Raw genomic sequence first — 17,782 nt, 5'->3', positions numbered from 1 at the left:
ACACACCATGAGAGATGTAAGCTGAAAAGGTAATTACTCTCTGTAAGCAGAAATGAACAGCGGGGCCTTTATTGATTCTCTTCTTCTTAACATGAATCAATCATAATGTCCATTACTTGTGACAGCTAGCTAAGAGAAGACACTTGACAAATTCCACAATGAGTCAATTAGGTAGTAAATAAAGTATTACAATTATTGTTAATATTATAAGTATTTAAAAAGTTACATTTAATGGTTTCTGACATTAGAAGGGTTGGTCTTTTGAAAATGGAAAGGTAGTCGTCCTGTAAGATGTAGTAGTTAAATAACGGCTAGTACATGGACCTTGAGTTGAGATTGTTTCCCAGGTCAAGAAACACTTTGAACCAAAGCTAAAGATAAAGTGGATTAAAGGCACACTATGTGTGCAGTCACTTCATTATTTTAAAATATAATACAGGTGCATGCCTTTCCTGTGATTTATCATAATTCATTAAGTTTCTCAGTGCCTCCTTTCATATGTTTGCACATTGTCTGTATTTATGTCAGTATTTGTGTTTTATTTTTAATGCACTGACATTTAGATTTGCATCTTCAATCTCATATAACTGTTTATGTAATATCTTTTTGGTTTACAATACTTTTTACCTTACTTTCATATATATATATATATATATATATATAAAAAATTTGTTTGTTAAGTGTTTGTTCATATGATTATTTTTTTTTAATTCAGAGTGCCTGACTGTCTTGATAAATGTTGATGACTGTATAAACACCAGAGAATAATGGAAATAAGAACTACTATCCCTGACAAAGTCTGAAACAGTGTATGTGTTGTCTTATATAGAAACAAAACAGTTATACCAACCACTGAGATGGGTTTAATTGGGAATGTACACTGTACGATATTCAAGGCACATTTTCAAAGAAAGAAAAATCTAATACTTTTCATAATCTTTCTCTGAATAAATGGTCTGAAATTGTTTAAATAGCCTTGGGTTTGTCCAAAGAAGTATCTGTGCGCCAGTTGAATTATAGCACACAACCCTCCAATCCCAAGTAAAACCCATTCCGACCAGAGTAAACCCGAAAAGATTATTTTTTAGCAGCTCTTCAGAATCTACTAACAGCTGTGCCTGACAGCTGTACTTTCCTACTTGTTCCTGCACAGCATTCATTTTTAAAGTGCAGGGTCATGAATAAAATGGAAAGGAAAGTTCAAACGGTTAACCGGAGCGACCTTAAAAAGAAGCAGGTGCGGAACAATTACAAATAGGAGATTAGACTTATTGTTGGACAGATGATTGGAAAAGGTGTGTGTATGTGTATATATACCTTCTGCATGCCTTGCAGAGCCTGCTGCAGGAAGCTGAGCTGCTGAGAGTGTGTGGTGTCCTCCTCACTGCTGATTGGTTGGTTCTTGCCTTGTTCCTGTTTGAGTAGCTCCACCTCGTTCCTGTAGGCGTCCAGCTGGCAGCGCAGAGAGTCGTTCTCCTCCTTCAAGGCTTCTGCTTGGGAAACACCTACAGATTTAAACATACAGTTAGAGAACAGTATGGAATATGGTGTTCACTGTGTATAACACTGTCACAGTTGCTGGGGTCTCAGTTTCACAGTGTGGCTTTTGATTAAAATATTGAAGCTTGTATATCCGTTACACAGTGACATTTGAAATTGTGATCGCATCGCCCATTGTTCATCTGAGTGAGAGCAGGCACAGAAATATTGAGTAGGATTGCAAGCTGGTGAGCATCTTAAAATTCCATGCATTATGGCGAAAGAGTAGAGCTCAATTTTACGTTATGCAAATTTCAGGCACGTTGAAACACAAAATGGAAAATGTCCTTTTGATATAAGTCTTCTGCTAAATATATTGCTGCCCGTTCCTGCAGGACAGAGTATTTCAGAAAAAGATCAGGAAGCATTAAAGCTTCCTTGAAAACTTCTTAATATTTCTCTCATATAAAAATATCCTCAGGTATAATTCATTTAGAGTTAAACACTTAAAAACGTATCAAATCATCTTCATCAGGACTATGTCAGTCTGGTCTGATTTGACAATTTTGTTTTGTTTCACCAAGTCAACAATGACGCGTTCTGAATTCACTACTGCTGTGATACACTGACTGGCTTCTTCTACATAGCAACGGTAGCCAAACTGGTGGGAAATTGGAGTATCAGGGAGAGTCTCGTGTTTCTCTATTGAGCAAAATTGAGGCTATGATTTAATGAAAAGGGGAATGGGAAAGACAATTCTGAAACCAGCTGCTCTTTACACTTCACAACTCTATGGACAGTGGCCTGGCAACATAAGCAAACCACCCCACAACATTCGTCAGATTTCAATTCAAATGTTGCTAAATCCTGAATGGTGCACGGGATCCAAAATCTCAAGGTACCATGTTGTCAAGCTAACTGTACTTTTTATTTTTGATATTCACTCAGTGTCTGAAAATCAAACACCTAGTGTATCGACATCTGAAAGCTGTGATAATCCCAGAGTGTTTTGTCCAATGGCTCTTTACTGGACATTTGACCTGACCTATTGAGCTATTGAGACAGGAGAAAGTGGAAGTATTATTTTATTATTATAGGGGACCTGCTCAGCTCCAGAGATGCCCAGTATTATCAGCTCTGCTCTCTTCCTATGGGCTTTGAGGGGAAGCTCAATGACTGTATACACTGACTGGACTGGGGAGATAAGCCCCATCCTGTGTGTGTTAGTGTATGTGTGTGTGTGTGAGTGCATGAATGCATGTCTGGTAAGGTTTTGTGTGGGTGTTCATGAGTGCTGCCTGCAGTCTATCATGGAGGACCATTGGCAGTGTTAATGAACTCTTGCTGGGTGAGTGTGAGTGTATGTGTCTGTGTTTGTGTGTACTTTTCTCCCAGCAAAATAAGGGTTTGAGGTGAGAAGAGTATTGATCTGAGAGCCTCATCAACTTGGTGTGAGGGGATGTCAACCGCTTGGCCAGATTCAGAGCAATTCCACTTCTGTTACATAACAGGCGGCGCTATCGACCTGCAGATATCCGTGAGTGTGCATGTCCCCCACACACACACACACACACACACACACACACACACACACACACACACACACACAAACGTCAAATGCAGAGCATTGATTCACGTTTTAAGAGGTTGCAGTCATAACACAGGTGTTTTCAGCAGCCCTGGTTGACATGTAAAAAAGGGGGTGTAACAGTCAGCCTGTTAACACAAATACCAAGAAGTGTCACATAAACACCTGTCACCTCAGCAAATCCTGTGGCATCGAGCGGAATGACAGGTCTTTGACAGCAATGCTAATTACTGATAGCTAAATAGCAAGGTTGCAAAAGAGAAGGGGCTGAGCTGACGACTGCATTTACATACATTTGCATACTGATTAGAGTAGCTGTCATATTAGCAAATGGCAGAGATCAGAATGATTAAAAGGCAAGAAGAAAGAGTACGTGAAGAGAGCATTACAACATGCAGAAAGGCACAAAACACAAGATGAGAGACAACCTTACATGTGGTGGTGACGGTTACAGGATGTTACCCTGGCAACTACTCTAGAGTTATGGAGTTATTGTAATGGGGGTTGAGAGATTAGGAGCACTGTTAGTTTGTGTACAACACAAAGAGACTCATTTGAGGGAAAACTAGAGGATTATGGCACTTCAGTGGTAACCCGATCTGAAATTAGATGGCAGCTGGCAGGTGAGGACAGATTAATTTACACTCGTATGGAGTCGTGTGCATCCAAGGTAGACTGAGGTAAATGTCATTTAGTAGTCATGTTCAACATTAAGGGCCCTATTTTTACAATCTAATCGCACAGAGTGAACTGCCTGGTGCAGGTGCGTTTAGGGCGTGTCCAAATCCACTTTTGCTAGTTTGATGGAGGAAAAAAGTGTCTGTGCGCCGGGTGCATGGTTCAAAAGGGTTGTACTTAGTTTCTTCATTAATTCATAAGTGTGTTTTGGGCGTAACATGCAATAAACCAATCAGGGTGCAGGTGCATTTACTATTTAAACGGCGTGGGAGCTGGACGGGAAATTGACAACTGTGTCGGTCTTAAACTAGCAAAGACACTTGCGTTGGGCTTTGCGCTGCACTGGGTGCAAGATAGGGCCATAAGTCAGTAAAGTGTGTGGTGTCAGCATCTTGAGGTACTTTGAATGCATTTTTCTTTTATTCATGTGGCGAGATTAGGTACCTGGGGGATGATTACGGCCATTTCAGTCAAATACAGCTGTCCTCCTCAGTTATTTAATGCTCTCTATGTTTATGATGTCATGTTGACAGAAGTGCTGAACTGTGAACACGGGCATGCATATACATACCTGAGTCCTCAGAGTCCTTGCTGTCAGGGGAATCCTCCATGTCATCGTCCGACATCTCCATCTCCTCCTCTCGTCTGATGCCCATCAGCTGCTCGTTGTGCATGTTTCTAATCTCCTGCAAAACACAACCGAGAGGGGTGGGTTAGAACTGCAAAGACTCATGGGTGATGCACGTTTTAGCAGGTGCTAGAAGGAGTAGGATCATCAGTGATGCACCTTAATTGTTTTCATTAATATTAAGCCATAGCTGTAAGGAATACTTATAACAGATCAATACAGAACAAAGGAGTGTAGATAAATAAGGATGAAAAGGATGGTCTCAGAGCTGGGGCTAGATTCCTCCTCTGGCACAGTGATAGGGCAGATGGCAGCACAAATACAGCCAAACTCCACAGTTTTGCACTTTGCTGTTCTTGTGACTTTCACATGTGAAAACATTCACATTTATGCAGCTAAAATACATAATAAGTGTGTGACACTGGCAACCAGAGCTTCTGTCAGAAATGTCAAAGCACTATTTAGGACAACAAAGCATGAAATGTTGCTTTGTGCATATACTGTTTATAGTGTGTACTGTTGGTGTTTTAAACCCACATCTGTAAACCCACAGTAGTAACGGTTAACAAAAAAAGAAATCTTTCCATTTCATTTCACCCTTTCAGGCAGACTCACTAATGACTATATCCATCTGGAGACCAGTAAGGTTTCTAAATGGTTTAAAGATTAAGGTCAAACCACCAAATTGGATTGGCTGTAAATTAGACAACATCCTCCGGGTCTGTGTCAGGAGAAAAGCAAAACAAAACAATCCTTGTGATGCATTACACACAGTAGACCGTCCATGCTTAGACCAGACCATGAACATATGGTTGGTGAGAATCTGTGGGTTTTTTTTAAATACCATTCAGCTTTCATTCCCTGTTGTGGGCAGATGTTTAAGCTACAGAAGTACACAGTGTCTCCATTAAAAACAAGAAGTCTGATGTTATCTATACTTTTAAAATGTTCTCAAGTATTTAAGACATCATGCTCTGACAGGCTGATGCCTAGCATTAAACTTTCTTATCTAAATTATCTAGATGCAATATATCTAAAAGAAGATGTTGTCACTATACTATTTAATGAAGAGATGAGAAGCAATAATACTGAATTATCGCCTGGTTCTGAAACACACTGAATGAGCACTTTATTGGCTACTGTATACAACACATGTCACCTAATATAACAAGATGAGCCAGTTAAATATAATAAATCATTATTTGGGTTGATAACATTATTATTACAATGATTACAAGATACATACATACAAGAAAATCTATAGTGTTGACCCTTCATCACAGCTCAACAGTAAGATCCAGTCGACTCAGAACATGTCTATAGGCAGGGAATTGATCAGTATCATCATAACAAGATGCTCCCCTCTCCTGCAACTTTAAAATTTATGGAATGAAGTTCCATACAAAATATCACTTTACTCACCTCTAGTAACCTCACAGCCTTGATAAAGCCTACCACTCTGCATGATTTATTTTATAAAAAAGGATATCTGGTCATCAAGTTAGTTTAATGTCAAAGAACACAACTTTAAAAGTGTTCTCTATTAACAACTTAAAAAAGTAGGATAGAGACATGAGTGCTCTATCAGTGAAGGTTTCCCAACAACTGGCTGAAAAATACTCCTAAAAGCCAAGAAGCTGCCCAAGAGTAAATACACTTACAACCATCTGTCAGTTGATGTTATCAGCCCGAGCCCATGGCAGAGGTCAAACAGGTAACTTTACACACACAAACAGACATGCAAACATCTGGTGTGTATGGAGCACACGATGCACACACACACATCCACTGCATACACACAAGCACGCACAAATAAAAACACTGATAGAGAGAGGCAGCTGTTGTTTGATTCTGCCTGGGAGCTGCAGCTACTCCACGCTGCTGCCTGTTCCTCCATATTTCACCTCCAGGCCAAAGAATCATACTGAATATACAATATGACCGGGAGTGAAACTGGCTGCCTATTTGATGATAAACTACCCCTGAGAAACTGCACTTACTTACCAATGCTCTTTACACTGTCCAGTGGCTGCCAGTCCTACACACTGCAGCCTCTAAGGCAACAGCCTGTATGATCAATGTGAAATTAAACCTGTATTAAGCCATATTTGTGATTTTGAATCAAATCACTCCATATAATGTAAAATAATGCCCAGTTGTGCTGACAGTCACTGATAATGACAGTAGCAACCACCTCTGCAGCTCTATGCAGCTTTTCGACACATTTAGCCCATTATTTTGGTTCTTTGACCTCCACGCACAATGTATGGTTGGGTCTCACAGCTCTTATTACTCCCACATAAAAAAACCAAAGGCAGCAGTTTCCAGCGAAGACAAGGTGAGTGTGCTCTACCGGCCCAGCGATTAATGACAGAGAGCTGAAGTAAACAACAAGCATCTAGAAAGCCAAGAGTCCCAAATATGTTTCTTAGTAGTCAGTGATAACCAAACCAAAGCTAAAAGGCGAGTGAATACTGGACTTCCTTCTTCATCGAGTGGCCAGAAACATGACTCAGACAGGATGCTTATGTTCTTCTGCGACTCTTGGATGTGTAAGTAGGCAACTATTTATTGACAGGTTAGCCACAACAACTTTATAAGCCTGTGGTGTATCAGTGCTGTATTATAAATGTTTGAGACTTCCTAGTGGTTCGTGTTTAATAAGGTTTTAAACCTGCAACGCCTGATTTTTGTCAATGTAAACTAGTTGTAAATACAACACTAACATATCAATACCTTAAAAAGTTGGTATGGCGAAGTTGTTAGTGGTTGCTTTTTTACACATCCAGCAGATACAGAATAACATTGGAATTTATGTTTTGTGAGTCGTGTTTCTGGCGACCTGATAAATGCATATTCACTCTCTTTTAGCTCTCTGAGAAAAATATCTGGCTCTTCAGCTGCTAAATGCTGTACTACTTTATGTTTACCAGCTTAACACTAAATTTGATTATAATAGTTGAGGCAAACATACTTTCTACTAGACTAATCTACATTTTAGGGTTTTATTTCTACCAGTTAAGTTTGACCTCACCTATCACACAAAGACTATTCAATGGTCTGATTCTGGGCTAATTCCCTCCTGTGTATAAACTTACTTAAACACTAATAGATAGCTGCAGAGAGATACAGACTCAATTTGGGACAATGCTAAACCAAGAGCCTTGTGTCCAAATTACTTCATATGTCTGTTCGCCTTTCACTCTGACACACGCATGCTCGCTCGCAACAATGTTTTTTGAATGAGGACATATTCTGCAGTATGAGTGTCCACCCACAGAGGGCTCTTTCACTTGCATCTATGGCCACGCTGTACTCCCTGGTGTATGCAGTGTGTATACGGTAACTCTTAAAAAAGAAAGGAAAAAGGAAGACTGGACAGATCCTTGGAGGCCTGAAAACACTCTGGTAAAAACACTCTGGTATTTACATAATATATTTTAATATGTCATGCTTCAGTGTGTGTGTGTGTGTGTGTATATATATATATATACATATACAGTGGGGGAAATAAGTATTTGACCCCTTGCTGATTTTGCAGGTTTGCCCACTTACAAAGAATGCAAAAATCTACAATTTTAATCATATGTACATTCTAACAGTGAAAGACAGAATCCCAAAGAAAATTCCAGAAAATCACATCATATGAATTTATTAAAATTGATAACCATCTGATGAGGAAAAACAAGTATTTGACCCCCTGGACAAACAGCAAGTATTCTGGCTCCTACAAGCCAGTTAGTCTTTCTTTAAGACACAGCCCCAATCCGAACCAATTATCTACATCAAATACACCTGCCTCACCTCGTTACCTGTATAAAAGACACCTGTCAACACCCAAACAACTAGCATCCAACATCACCACCATGGGCAAGACCAAAGAGCTTTCACGGACATCAGGGACAAGATTGTTGATCTGCACAAGGCTGGGATGGGCTACAAGAGAATCGGAAAGCAACTTGAGAGAAAAGATCAACTGTCGGTGCAGTTATCAGGAAATGGAAGAAGCACCACACCACCGCCAACCTCCCTCGGTCTGGGCCTCCACACAAGATCTTGCCTCGTGGGGTGTCCCTGATCATGCGAACGGTGAGGAATCATCCCAAAACCACAAGGGGGAACTGATGAATCAACTGAAGGCAGCTGGGACCACAGTTACAAAAGAAACGGTTGGTAACACACTACGCCGTCATGGATTGAAATCCTGCAGCGCACGCAAGGTCCCCTGCTCAAGAAGAAACATGTACAGGCCCGCATGAAGTTCGCCATTCACCACCTGGACGACTCAGAAGAGGCCTGGAAGAAGGTGATGTGGTCAGATGAGACCAAAATAGAACTTTTGGCCTCAACTCAACTCGTCGTGTTTGGAGGGCAAAGAACACCGAGTACAACCCAAAGAACACCATCCCCACCGTCAAGCATGGTGGTGGCAACATCATGCTTTGGGGGTGCTTTTCAGCCAAGGGGACGGGACAACTCCATCGTATTGAGGGGGGAGGATGGACGGGGCCATGTATCGTGGAATTCTGGACCGACATCTCCTTCCCTCAGTGAGAGAGCTGAAGATGGGTCGAGGATGGGTGTTTCAGCACGACAACGACCCTAAGCACACCGCCAAAGCAACAAAAGAGTGGCTGAAGAAGAAGCACATCAAGGTTCTGGAGTGGCCTAGCCAGTCTCCAGACCTGAACCGATTGAAAATCTTTGGAGGGAGCTTAAAATTCGAGTTGCCAGGCGACAACCTCGGAACCTGAATGATTTGGAGGCTGTCTGCAGGGAGGTGGGCCAACATCCCTGCCGAAATGTGCACAAACCTTGTCACCAACTATAAAAACCGTTTGACATCTGTGCTGGCCAATAATGGCTTTTCTACAAAATATTAACATGCTGTTTGTCCAGGGGGTCAAATACTTGTTTTTCCTCATCAGATGGTTATCAATTTTAATAAATTCATATGATGTGATTTTCTGGAATTTTCTTTGGGATTCTGTCTTTCACTGTTAGAATGTACATATGATTACAATTGTAGATTTTTGCATTCTTTGTAAGTGGGCAAACCTGCAAAATCAGCAAGGGGTCAAATACTTATTTCCCCCACTGTATATATATATATATATATATAGAGAGAGAGAGAGAGAGAGAGAGAGAGAGAGAGAGAGGATAGTGATTATCCATGACATGAGTAGATCCCTGACAGAGCCTCAAGGTCTGAGCGCGGGAAGGGACAACCATACAAAGTGGTCTTTACTGATGTCACACAATCTGCATTTATATTATATGCACAATTTGCTTATAAAACATGCATCATCCAGCTTCCTACTTACTCATCAAGTGTGTGCTAAGAGACCTTCACAAAAGCTATTATAAGCATAAGTTCTAACAAACGGGTACAAATTGAGATTATTCATTTGACTATTTATATGATTCTGCAGCACATCTAAACAATTAAAACAACAACTTCGCCTTGCAACACCTACCTTTAAAGAGAAGTTTTTGTACAAGATGATTGTTGCTTCACCTTTAAATCAGTTTTTTTTTTTATTCTGAGCTTCAGAGAAACTTACCAATCAGATATGATCATATATTGTCCATTAGACCCAGGACTGCACCACACTGACTCTCCATTATACATACAAGCAGTCATCAATTAATGTAATGCTCCATTTGGTAGAGAAAGAAAAAAAAGGTGAGCAGGTAGTAGATGACAAAAATGCTGTTAGATTTGAAAATGAATAATGCTTCTATGTCTCAACATGTCCCTACTTAATTATCCACTCAAAAAATCTTCAAATTTGTTGGTGCAGGGGGAGGCTTGTACAGATTTACCTGTGTCCTGGACACCCTTAGAGATGGAAAACTCACCCAGCAGCTTGTATCCAATTCACGGGGGGAGGGCAGTGTGTAGGGTCAGAGGTTTGGACCTGGGTGTCCGTATCTCACACTGGCTGGAGTGAGCAGGTACCTGTTCTGTATCCTGGCTTCATTCAAAGTACTTACTGTAACAAGATGTCTGCTCTTTTGACTTCTGATTTCACTTATTTTGTCTTCTCTTGCTATATATTTGAGTATGATTAGGTATCCCTAATATAAACATCTATCTATCAATTAAAAATAAAGAACTTATGAGTAAAAAGGGAGACAGGCATTGAACAAAATGGGATGAAGTCTAATTTCCCATAAATCAGGTGAACAACAGAATGAAATCAAAGTGTACTAACCTCTGCTTGTTTCCGCCACATGTCCAGGTTCTTGCGCTGAGCTTTGGAGAAATGGTCCCATGCCTTTTGTTTGGAAGCAGCTTGGAATACAGACACAATCTGTTCAACTGTTGCAGGATGCAGGGAAGGACCAGAGACCATCCAGAGACAGACAGAGAAAGAAAGACAGAGGGCAGGTGGGAAGGAGCAGAGGAGTGAGAAAGTGTAGTCAACTAGGGATGTAAAGAACTATGTGTGTGTGTGTGTGTGTGTGTGTGTGTGTGTGTGTGTGTGTGTGTGTGTGTGCGTGCGTGTGAGTGCGTGTCTGTGTGTGTGCTTGTTTGTGTTTATATATATGCGTGTGCAAGCGTGTGATCTACTTACCAGCTGATGCTAGTGCATCATCTCGTGGATGGTTGGTCAGATAGTTTCCCAAGCGCAAAACTTAAACAACTTAAATAAATCATACATTTTCCCAACATACTTAAATTATATATGATATGCGTCTTCATATAGCTTTAAGCCCTTAAACACTGTAGCTCTGCTAATACTGACTTCATATTTATTAGCCAGTGGTCTGGCACTACACTGACTTTTCCTCTAAAGCCTCGGTTTAGAGTAAAATGTCTGAATAACTATTGATGGATTGCCTTGAAATTCGGTAAATGAATATCCCTCTCAGGATGAGCAGTAATTTTGGTCATCTCCTGACGTTTCATCTATAACCATTTGTCAAATACTATGTTGTATGACCAAATATCTGTGAAAAACTGGAGCAAATATTAGCATGCTAACATGCTTAATTAAGAGAGTAAACGTGGTAAATGTTATATCTGCGACAGCATGTTGGCAAAGACCTGCTGTGCCTAAGTGCAGGCTCACGGAGCTGTTAGCATGGCTCTGGCTTTGTCTTGTTTAACATTTATTTAACAAGGGAAACTTTGCTAAGCAACTGGCAGCTGCAAAAAAAACTAAGACTACTTTAAATGTGCCACTGTTTACCACTGTCCAGCTCCACTACAGCAGAGGGCTGTTAAGACTATTGTCCAAGGACTCCCTGTTAAAGTAGCATTGCGTTCCTGATTTACTTTCCCGATGCAGATTTCTCTCTTATTTAAAAAGGAACAGCAGTAAGCTTAAAACCTCGGTAGTTAAAGGTAGTAGCAGTAGGTAAGCCTTATAAAACTAACTTTCTGTCATATTTGCTGAAACTGACCCTATGTTCCAGTAGAACTACATGAAGCAGGTAATAATAAAAAAAAATCTGGCTCCTCTGGCAGCACCTACAGCCTCTAGTGCGATTTGCAAAAATCCACCGCCCCCTGTTCAGATGCACCAATCAGGGCCGGGCGGGGGGAGGTGTCTAACTGCGTGTCAATCACTGCTCATGCACACACATTCATTCTCCCTTGTGGGGGGAGGGGCTTAGGAGACTGTTTTGGGCTTTAGCGAAAAGGGGGGAGGGACTGAGAAGTTGTCGATGTTCACATTTTTTGGCTGAGTCCTGGATCTTCACAATCCGGCACATTTAACCCTTCAGTACAGCTGAAACTGCAAATAAAAACATAACACTTGACTGAGCTGAGTGAGCTTCTTTGGGTCAAGGAGTCTTTTTCAGGACCACGGGTCTCATTTATAAACGTGGCGTACGCACAAAACGGGGCTGAAAATGTGCGTACGCCACTTCCCACGCAAAGGTTGTGATTTATAAAAAACAAAATTGACGGAGAATGTGCGGTCCTCCACGAAAACTCTGACCCATGCGTACGCACATTCTGGAGACAAAATAGGAATTGGCGATGCAGATGGTGAGGTGGTGAACTGAAATCAGACTGCAGAGAGTACATGTGGGAATAACGATTAGGCTACTCTTAATATGTTTAAGTATTAATGCCTCACGCACATTTCTTCACACCATATCATGAAGATTGTACTGATAATTGAGTGATAATTGTTCTGAGTGATAATTGTTCCATAAACACCTCCAACTCAAATCCTAAATCAAAACTCGTTCTTAATATTTAAATCGCCGCTGTCTCGCCGTCACATTGTCTGTTACGGAGCGCAGGAGGAGGAGATGGCCCGACTGCATGGAATACAGGATACCCTCAAATACCCTACCATTAGATAACTGCAAAACACAGTGAAATAACTAAATATCTGTCTTTAAAACTGTGCATATATCATCAAATGTCAAAGTCTGGGAATACAGCCGTTAAGCTATTGCGCAATCGTTACGCTCTATGTCCTCGTTATCAGTCCGAACTTTAATACTGTTTGTGACAAAACCTGCATGAAGAAAAGTGTGTTTGCCTATTACACTTTCTTTCGTCTTCAAATTGTTGTAGGCTAAACATATAAATACTGCGATGAACCCGTGCGTAATGCTGCATGATGGCCCTGCAGGAGGACCGGAATGGAAGAATCAGGAGGAAAAGAGACTTCAGGGACCATGACAATGACTGGCTCATATGCCGATTTAAATTCCCTAATATAGCTGAAATAGTAATATAGCTGCGCTCTTGGATCTATGTACTGAATTGGGTCCAGTAGAGAGGGCAACGCGCCGGAACCGTGCCATATCCCGGGCCAAATACAGGTCCTCGCCACTCTGGGTGAAACCGTCTGTTTCCAGAGGGAAATGTCAGACAGCTAAGTGTTTTTTTAAATAAATATTATATATAATCTTCAACTTCATCACTAAGGCTTGTTTGGATATAATATATTTCTGTTAAATCTTATTATATACGTCTGGTATATCGAAGCTGTCCCCGAGTGCTGTAATGCCTGCTGTTTTGGAAGATTTTATTGATAAAGGTAGTCCATAGATCCGGTTTCCATACACTGTGCGACAACAGGCCAAAATTATAATTCAATTGGCAGAAATTCCCGAGCGTCTGAGAGATTGTTTTTGTTTTGTTTTTTTCCTCCGCCAGTTGTCATGATTCAGCATGATTCGGTGTAACGAAAGAACAACTGCAGGGTCATTAACATACTGATCAGCATTCACGAGGTGCTTTGCATTGACTATTTATGGTTAAAAATGGGTGTGTACAGGGCGGGATAAGAGGCTGATCCACGTACGCACGCTTGTAGTCAATCTGTGATTTATAAAGGGAACATTGCTTACAGGTGTGCGTACACACGGTTTTATAAATCTGACTTATATATTCCCCTTGTCATATGGGTGGTCATGGAGGAGTGTATGGGTGGTCTGTGTATCCCAGAGGTCCTAATATACACAGAGGGGGGGGGGGGGGAGTCAATATGGCCACCAGCTGAGTGTGCATGTGCGTGTGCTTGCAGAGTGGTGAGGGAGAGAACAGTACAGGGATCAATAGCATCTTCCCAGAACCCTGTAATTTGATGGAGCAGATCGATGGTGAAGGCAGAGAAGAGAGGAAAGGGTACAGATAGACTTTAAGACCTGTGAGCTTATATGCAACCAAGTAATTCAAATAGAAGCTCTTTACAGTGAGGTCTGTGGATTATCTTAAGAAAAAGGGACATGGTTTCTGAAAAGGCAAGATGCTTTTGAGTATTTCTAATGTGTTTTTATTGCTTTGAGCACCACAAATGAAATTCGCTGCACCTCCATTGTATTAGTGCAGCAGCAGAAGATGGAGAAGCCAATATCTCAAAACCAGGGCACATGAAACGAAAACTTTCTGCATGACTAGACACAATAGGGTTTAAAGGAAAATAAGTTGTTTTTTTTGTCTTGGGTGAACTGACCTGTAAGGTGACATACTCCATCAGAGACAGACCTATGTCGATGAGTACTAAAACTAAGAGAGTAAACAGGCTGAACTGATCTGGTACGGACAAAGAGTTGTTCCCAAGTTAAACTTGTAAACCTCCCCACAGAAGACCAGTCTCTATGATATCATTAATATGACCAGCAATGGACCAGGAGGAAGGCAAGGTCATGAATAGGAATGTGTTTGTATGGGCTGAAATGATAGAGGACAGCTAATACAAGGACAACCTCTCTCTGTGTGGTTTTACAAGCACAATCACATACAACATCTTTGTCTTCTACATGTATTATTTATCTAATGAACAATAAATTAAACAAAAACCGTGAACTTTACAGTGTGTTGAAGGATGTTTACGTTGTATTTAACATGGATGTGTAGGGATACGCGGAGACAAAGTGCTGCAGGCGGTGCTGTAAACAAGCAGCTGCACAGCCAAAGCTGTCAAAGGTGAGAAGGAGCAGTAAGCTCTACCTTTGGCTTTTCATCAACTGAAATGACATAAGCATGTCTTTACCATGTATGTTTGGCCACCATTGTATCTACAGGGCTACTTGCTATTTATCTGAAGAAAAAATGAATAACGTTCCACTCCAGTCACAGGTATCTGTATGATTTTTTTCCTTCAATGTTAGATATTTGTGTCTCAGAAGGAATACAAACGAGCAGGTCGCTGAATGTCGAGTGGTTTAGAGTGATGTAACAACACTGTTAGAAAAAAAAAAAAAAAAAAAAAAAACTTACCTTAAAGCCATCCTCCCAAAAACATGAAACAAGATGGTTTCTATGAGGCTATTAAACTAAATAACCGTTATATCCACAATGTGTGTTCCTTATGGATTTACAATACTGTGCATCGTGTGAGAGTTAATGAGTGGCTGTGATCAATATTATACTTACTTATTTGCAGCATTAAGTACTTCAGGCACAACAAGTCTTACAGCATGTTTATGTTCTGTGTTTAGTCCTATGATAGGGGAACTTACAGTGAACCACAAACTTCAACCACAAAAGGACTCATTCTCATCCTCCTCCTGTACTTCTACTGCACAACAAGGAGTATGATAAATGTATTCTAGTAGTAAACTTTAAATGATATACTCTCTCTCTCTCACTTTGGCCTTTGTACCAAAAACAATACACTGTTGTACACTTATAGTACATGTGGAATAACTGTTTTATACAGCCAAGTGTGTATATGTGTAATAAGAACAAAAGACTCACATTGACCAACTATGCCGGCCAGAGCAGTCTTGAACTTGTCTTTGGCCTCCTCCACCTCCTTCTCATGCTGACTCTTCTCGCTCGTCAGCCGGCGGATGTGGCCGTTAGATGACTGGATCATGGAGTAGAAGTTGTTGGCGTTCCTGCGGTTGACTTCACCTCGTTCCAACCACGTCAAGAGAACACGCACTGCTTCGGGAAACTTTCCGTCGTCTGGCCAAGAGGTGAGAACACAGAGAAAGGAAGAGTCAGGCTCTATACAGGGAAGCAAAAATAGACTATTCCTGTACAGTCCTAGGGCACTTAAGTTGGTAAAAGCAACAGCTGGCAAGCCGAACATTGTGCTCATAATCACATAGGTGAACATTATATTTATAATCCATGTGAGACAAGGTTATAAATTGTGACCAAACAGCCTTGATTTATGATAGAAAACATATATAGAGGAGTCTACAGGTAACTTTAAATAAATATAGTAGCACACACTTTTTAATTTGTTGATTGAAAAGTAGACAAAGGCAGCGTTAATGTGAGCAAGGTAAAAAAAGATACAAATAAATAAAATAAAAACAGATTAAACTGTATTTGCTATTGGATGAAAGGAAAAAAGAGAACTGTACACATGACAGGCCGTCATATGCTTTGTAACAAAGAACCCTTCAGACCTCAACAACACCTGAGGGAAGTAAAAAGTGGTTTGGGTAAAAAGTTGTTGCTTTGAGCTTTACGTCATGAAAAGGACGAACTGGGTTTGAAGTACAGGAATATAACTGGCACTGAAAAGGGGTAAACCCATTTTTTTTCCTCTGGGTGGAAGATTCAGAAAAGAGTACACCTAAATCTGCAGCAAAGAGCAGGGATGTGTGCTTTCACAACAGCAGCCCAAAGTGTTCAGTTATTTACACCAGGGCCAGGGGAGGGAGAGCTGGAAAAGACACACACAGATGGTAGAGAGGCAGAAAGTCACAGCCATTTTGTTATCAGGCAACTGGGACTAAGACCTGGAAGTGTCATTGCTCATTAGTGAAACAAGTTTATTCAGCCAGAAACTCGACGGAAAGCTGAGAAGAGGGGGAAACAAGAGCGGAGAAGAGGAAATGGAGAGGACAAGCAGAAAAGAACAGAGAGTGCGGAGAGGAGAAAAGGAAGGACAAGATAAGAGCGAGGAGCATGTGCTAAGGGAAGAGTAAACTGATATACCGTGTTGAACAGCCTTTGTGTAATGTCTTTTGAAAACAGAGTTCCTGAATTTGTTCAAATATGAGAGAACTGCTTTGTCAGTTTTACCAGCTGCAGTTTAGAACCCCTCCTGTAATACCTTGACTTGCGTTGGATACCCCCTGCAAGCGTGCAAATGGTCAAGCACAAGTACACACATACAGATCTACTCCTACCGTACTCTCTACCTTGTCAGTTACAATATTGCCATGACTGGATCCATTTTCTTCCACACGTGTCAAGGTTTTACTTCTTTACCGTTCTCCGTTTCTTATGTTTGTGCTATCATATCATGCACATATTTTATTGTATATGTTTTATATTTTGCCAACCTTTGATCTTGTCTCCCAGCTGGCTGCACTCGTGCTCTGAGTAGTGGACGATGGGAGGAGGGGAGGGCGGCCGGAGGCGATCCTCCTCTACCTTGCGCCGGTGCCTCTCCTCTCTGGCCAACATGCGCTGGCGACACTCCCACTCATAGAGGTCGTCTCTGGCCTGGGCAAAGTCCACGTGGAGACGGCCAGTGTCTTTTTTGTCTGTGCTGGAGCCCAAGCGAATACGATAACCTATGGGAGACAAAAGTGTAAAGATTTAAAGGTTAGCTCAAAGCACTGAGGCCTTCCGGAGCCGCTAGCGTGGCTGTAGCTTCTCAGTCTTGTTATTAGGTATTTGACACAAGAGAGAAAAAACAAAGGGAGAGAGAAAAGAAGGTGACATGTGACAAAGAACCTAGTTGGATTCAGACTGAGGAAGTCACAGTTACGTAGTTTCCACCTTAAGACACTGCAGCACCGCAACGCCTGAATGCCTCTAATTTTTGACAGCTGTCAACTTCACACTTCCCATTCGCACCTGCCGGTGCACTTTCTTATTAAACATTCTATATGATAATCAGTAAGTCTCACATCTTCTAAGCTGCTCATGAAATAAAAAAATACAGAAAAATTTAATTATGGGCATTTTTAATGCAAATGAAAAATATGGCTGGAGGCATGGATTTGAGTCAACTAAA

At 41.1% G+C, this 17,782-nt stretch overlaps 1 protein-coding gene across 6 annotated transcripts in view; it reads right to left on the bottom strand.

Annotated features, from left to right (window-relative positions):
- Window positions 1–17,782, bottom strand: part of enox2 (ecto-NOX disulfide-thiol exchanger 2) — a 189,522-nt gene that overhangs the window by 13,744 nt on the left and 157,996 nt on the right. For all 6 annotated transcript variants that reach the window (XM_028589142.1, XM_028589138.1, XM_028589137.1 and 3 more), the window contains 5 exons: window positions 17,103–17,336; window positions 15,553–15,765; window positions 10,592–10,698; window positions 4,317–4,431; window positions 1,318–1,505 (listed from right to left, as the gene is read on the bottom strand). In XM_028589142.1, coding sequence (XP_028444943.1) covers window positions 1,318–1,505; window positions 4,317–4,431; window positions 10,592–10,698; window positions 15,553–15,765; window positions 17,103–17,336 — 857 coding nt within the window. The remainder of the gene's footprint in view (window positions 1–1,317; window positions 1,506–4,316; window positions 4,432–10,591; window positions 10,699–15,552; window positions 15,766–17,102; window positions 17,337–17,782) is intronic.

The sequence above is a fragment of the Perca flavescens genome, chromosome 10 (assembly GCF_004354835.1).
Source record: "Perca flavescens isolate YP-PL-M2 chromosome 10, PFLA_1.0, whole genome shotgun sequence".
In the NCBI taxonomy this organism is placed as follows: domain Eukaryota; kingdom Metazoa; phylum Chordata; class Actinopteri; order Perciformes; family Percidae; genus Perca; species Perca flavescens.
The sequence above is the reverse complement of the archived record's forward strand: the minus strand, read 5'-3'. Positions and strand labels throughout refer to the sequence as shown.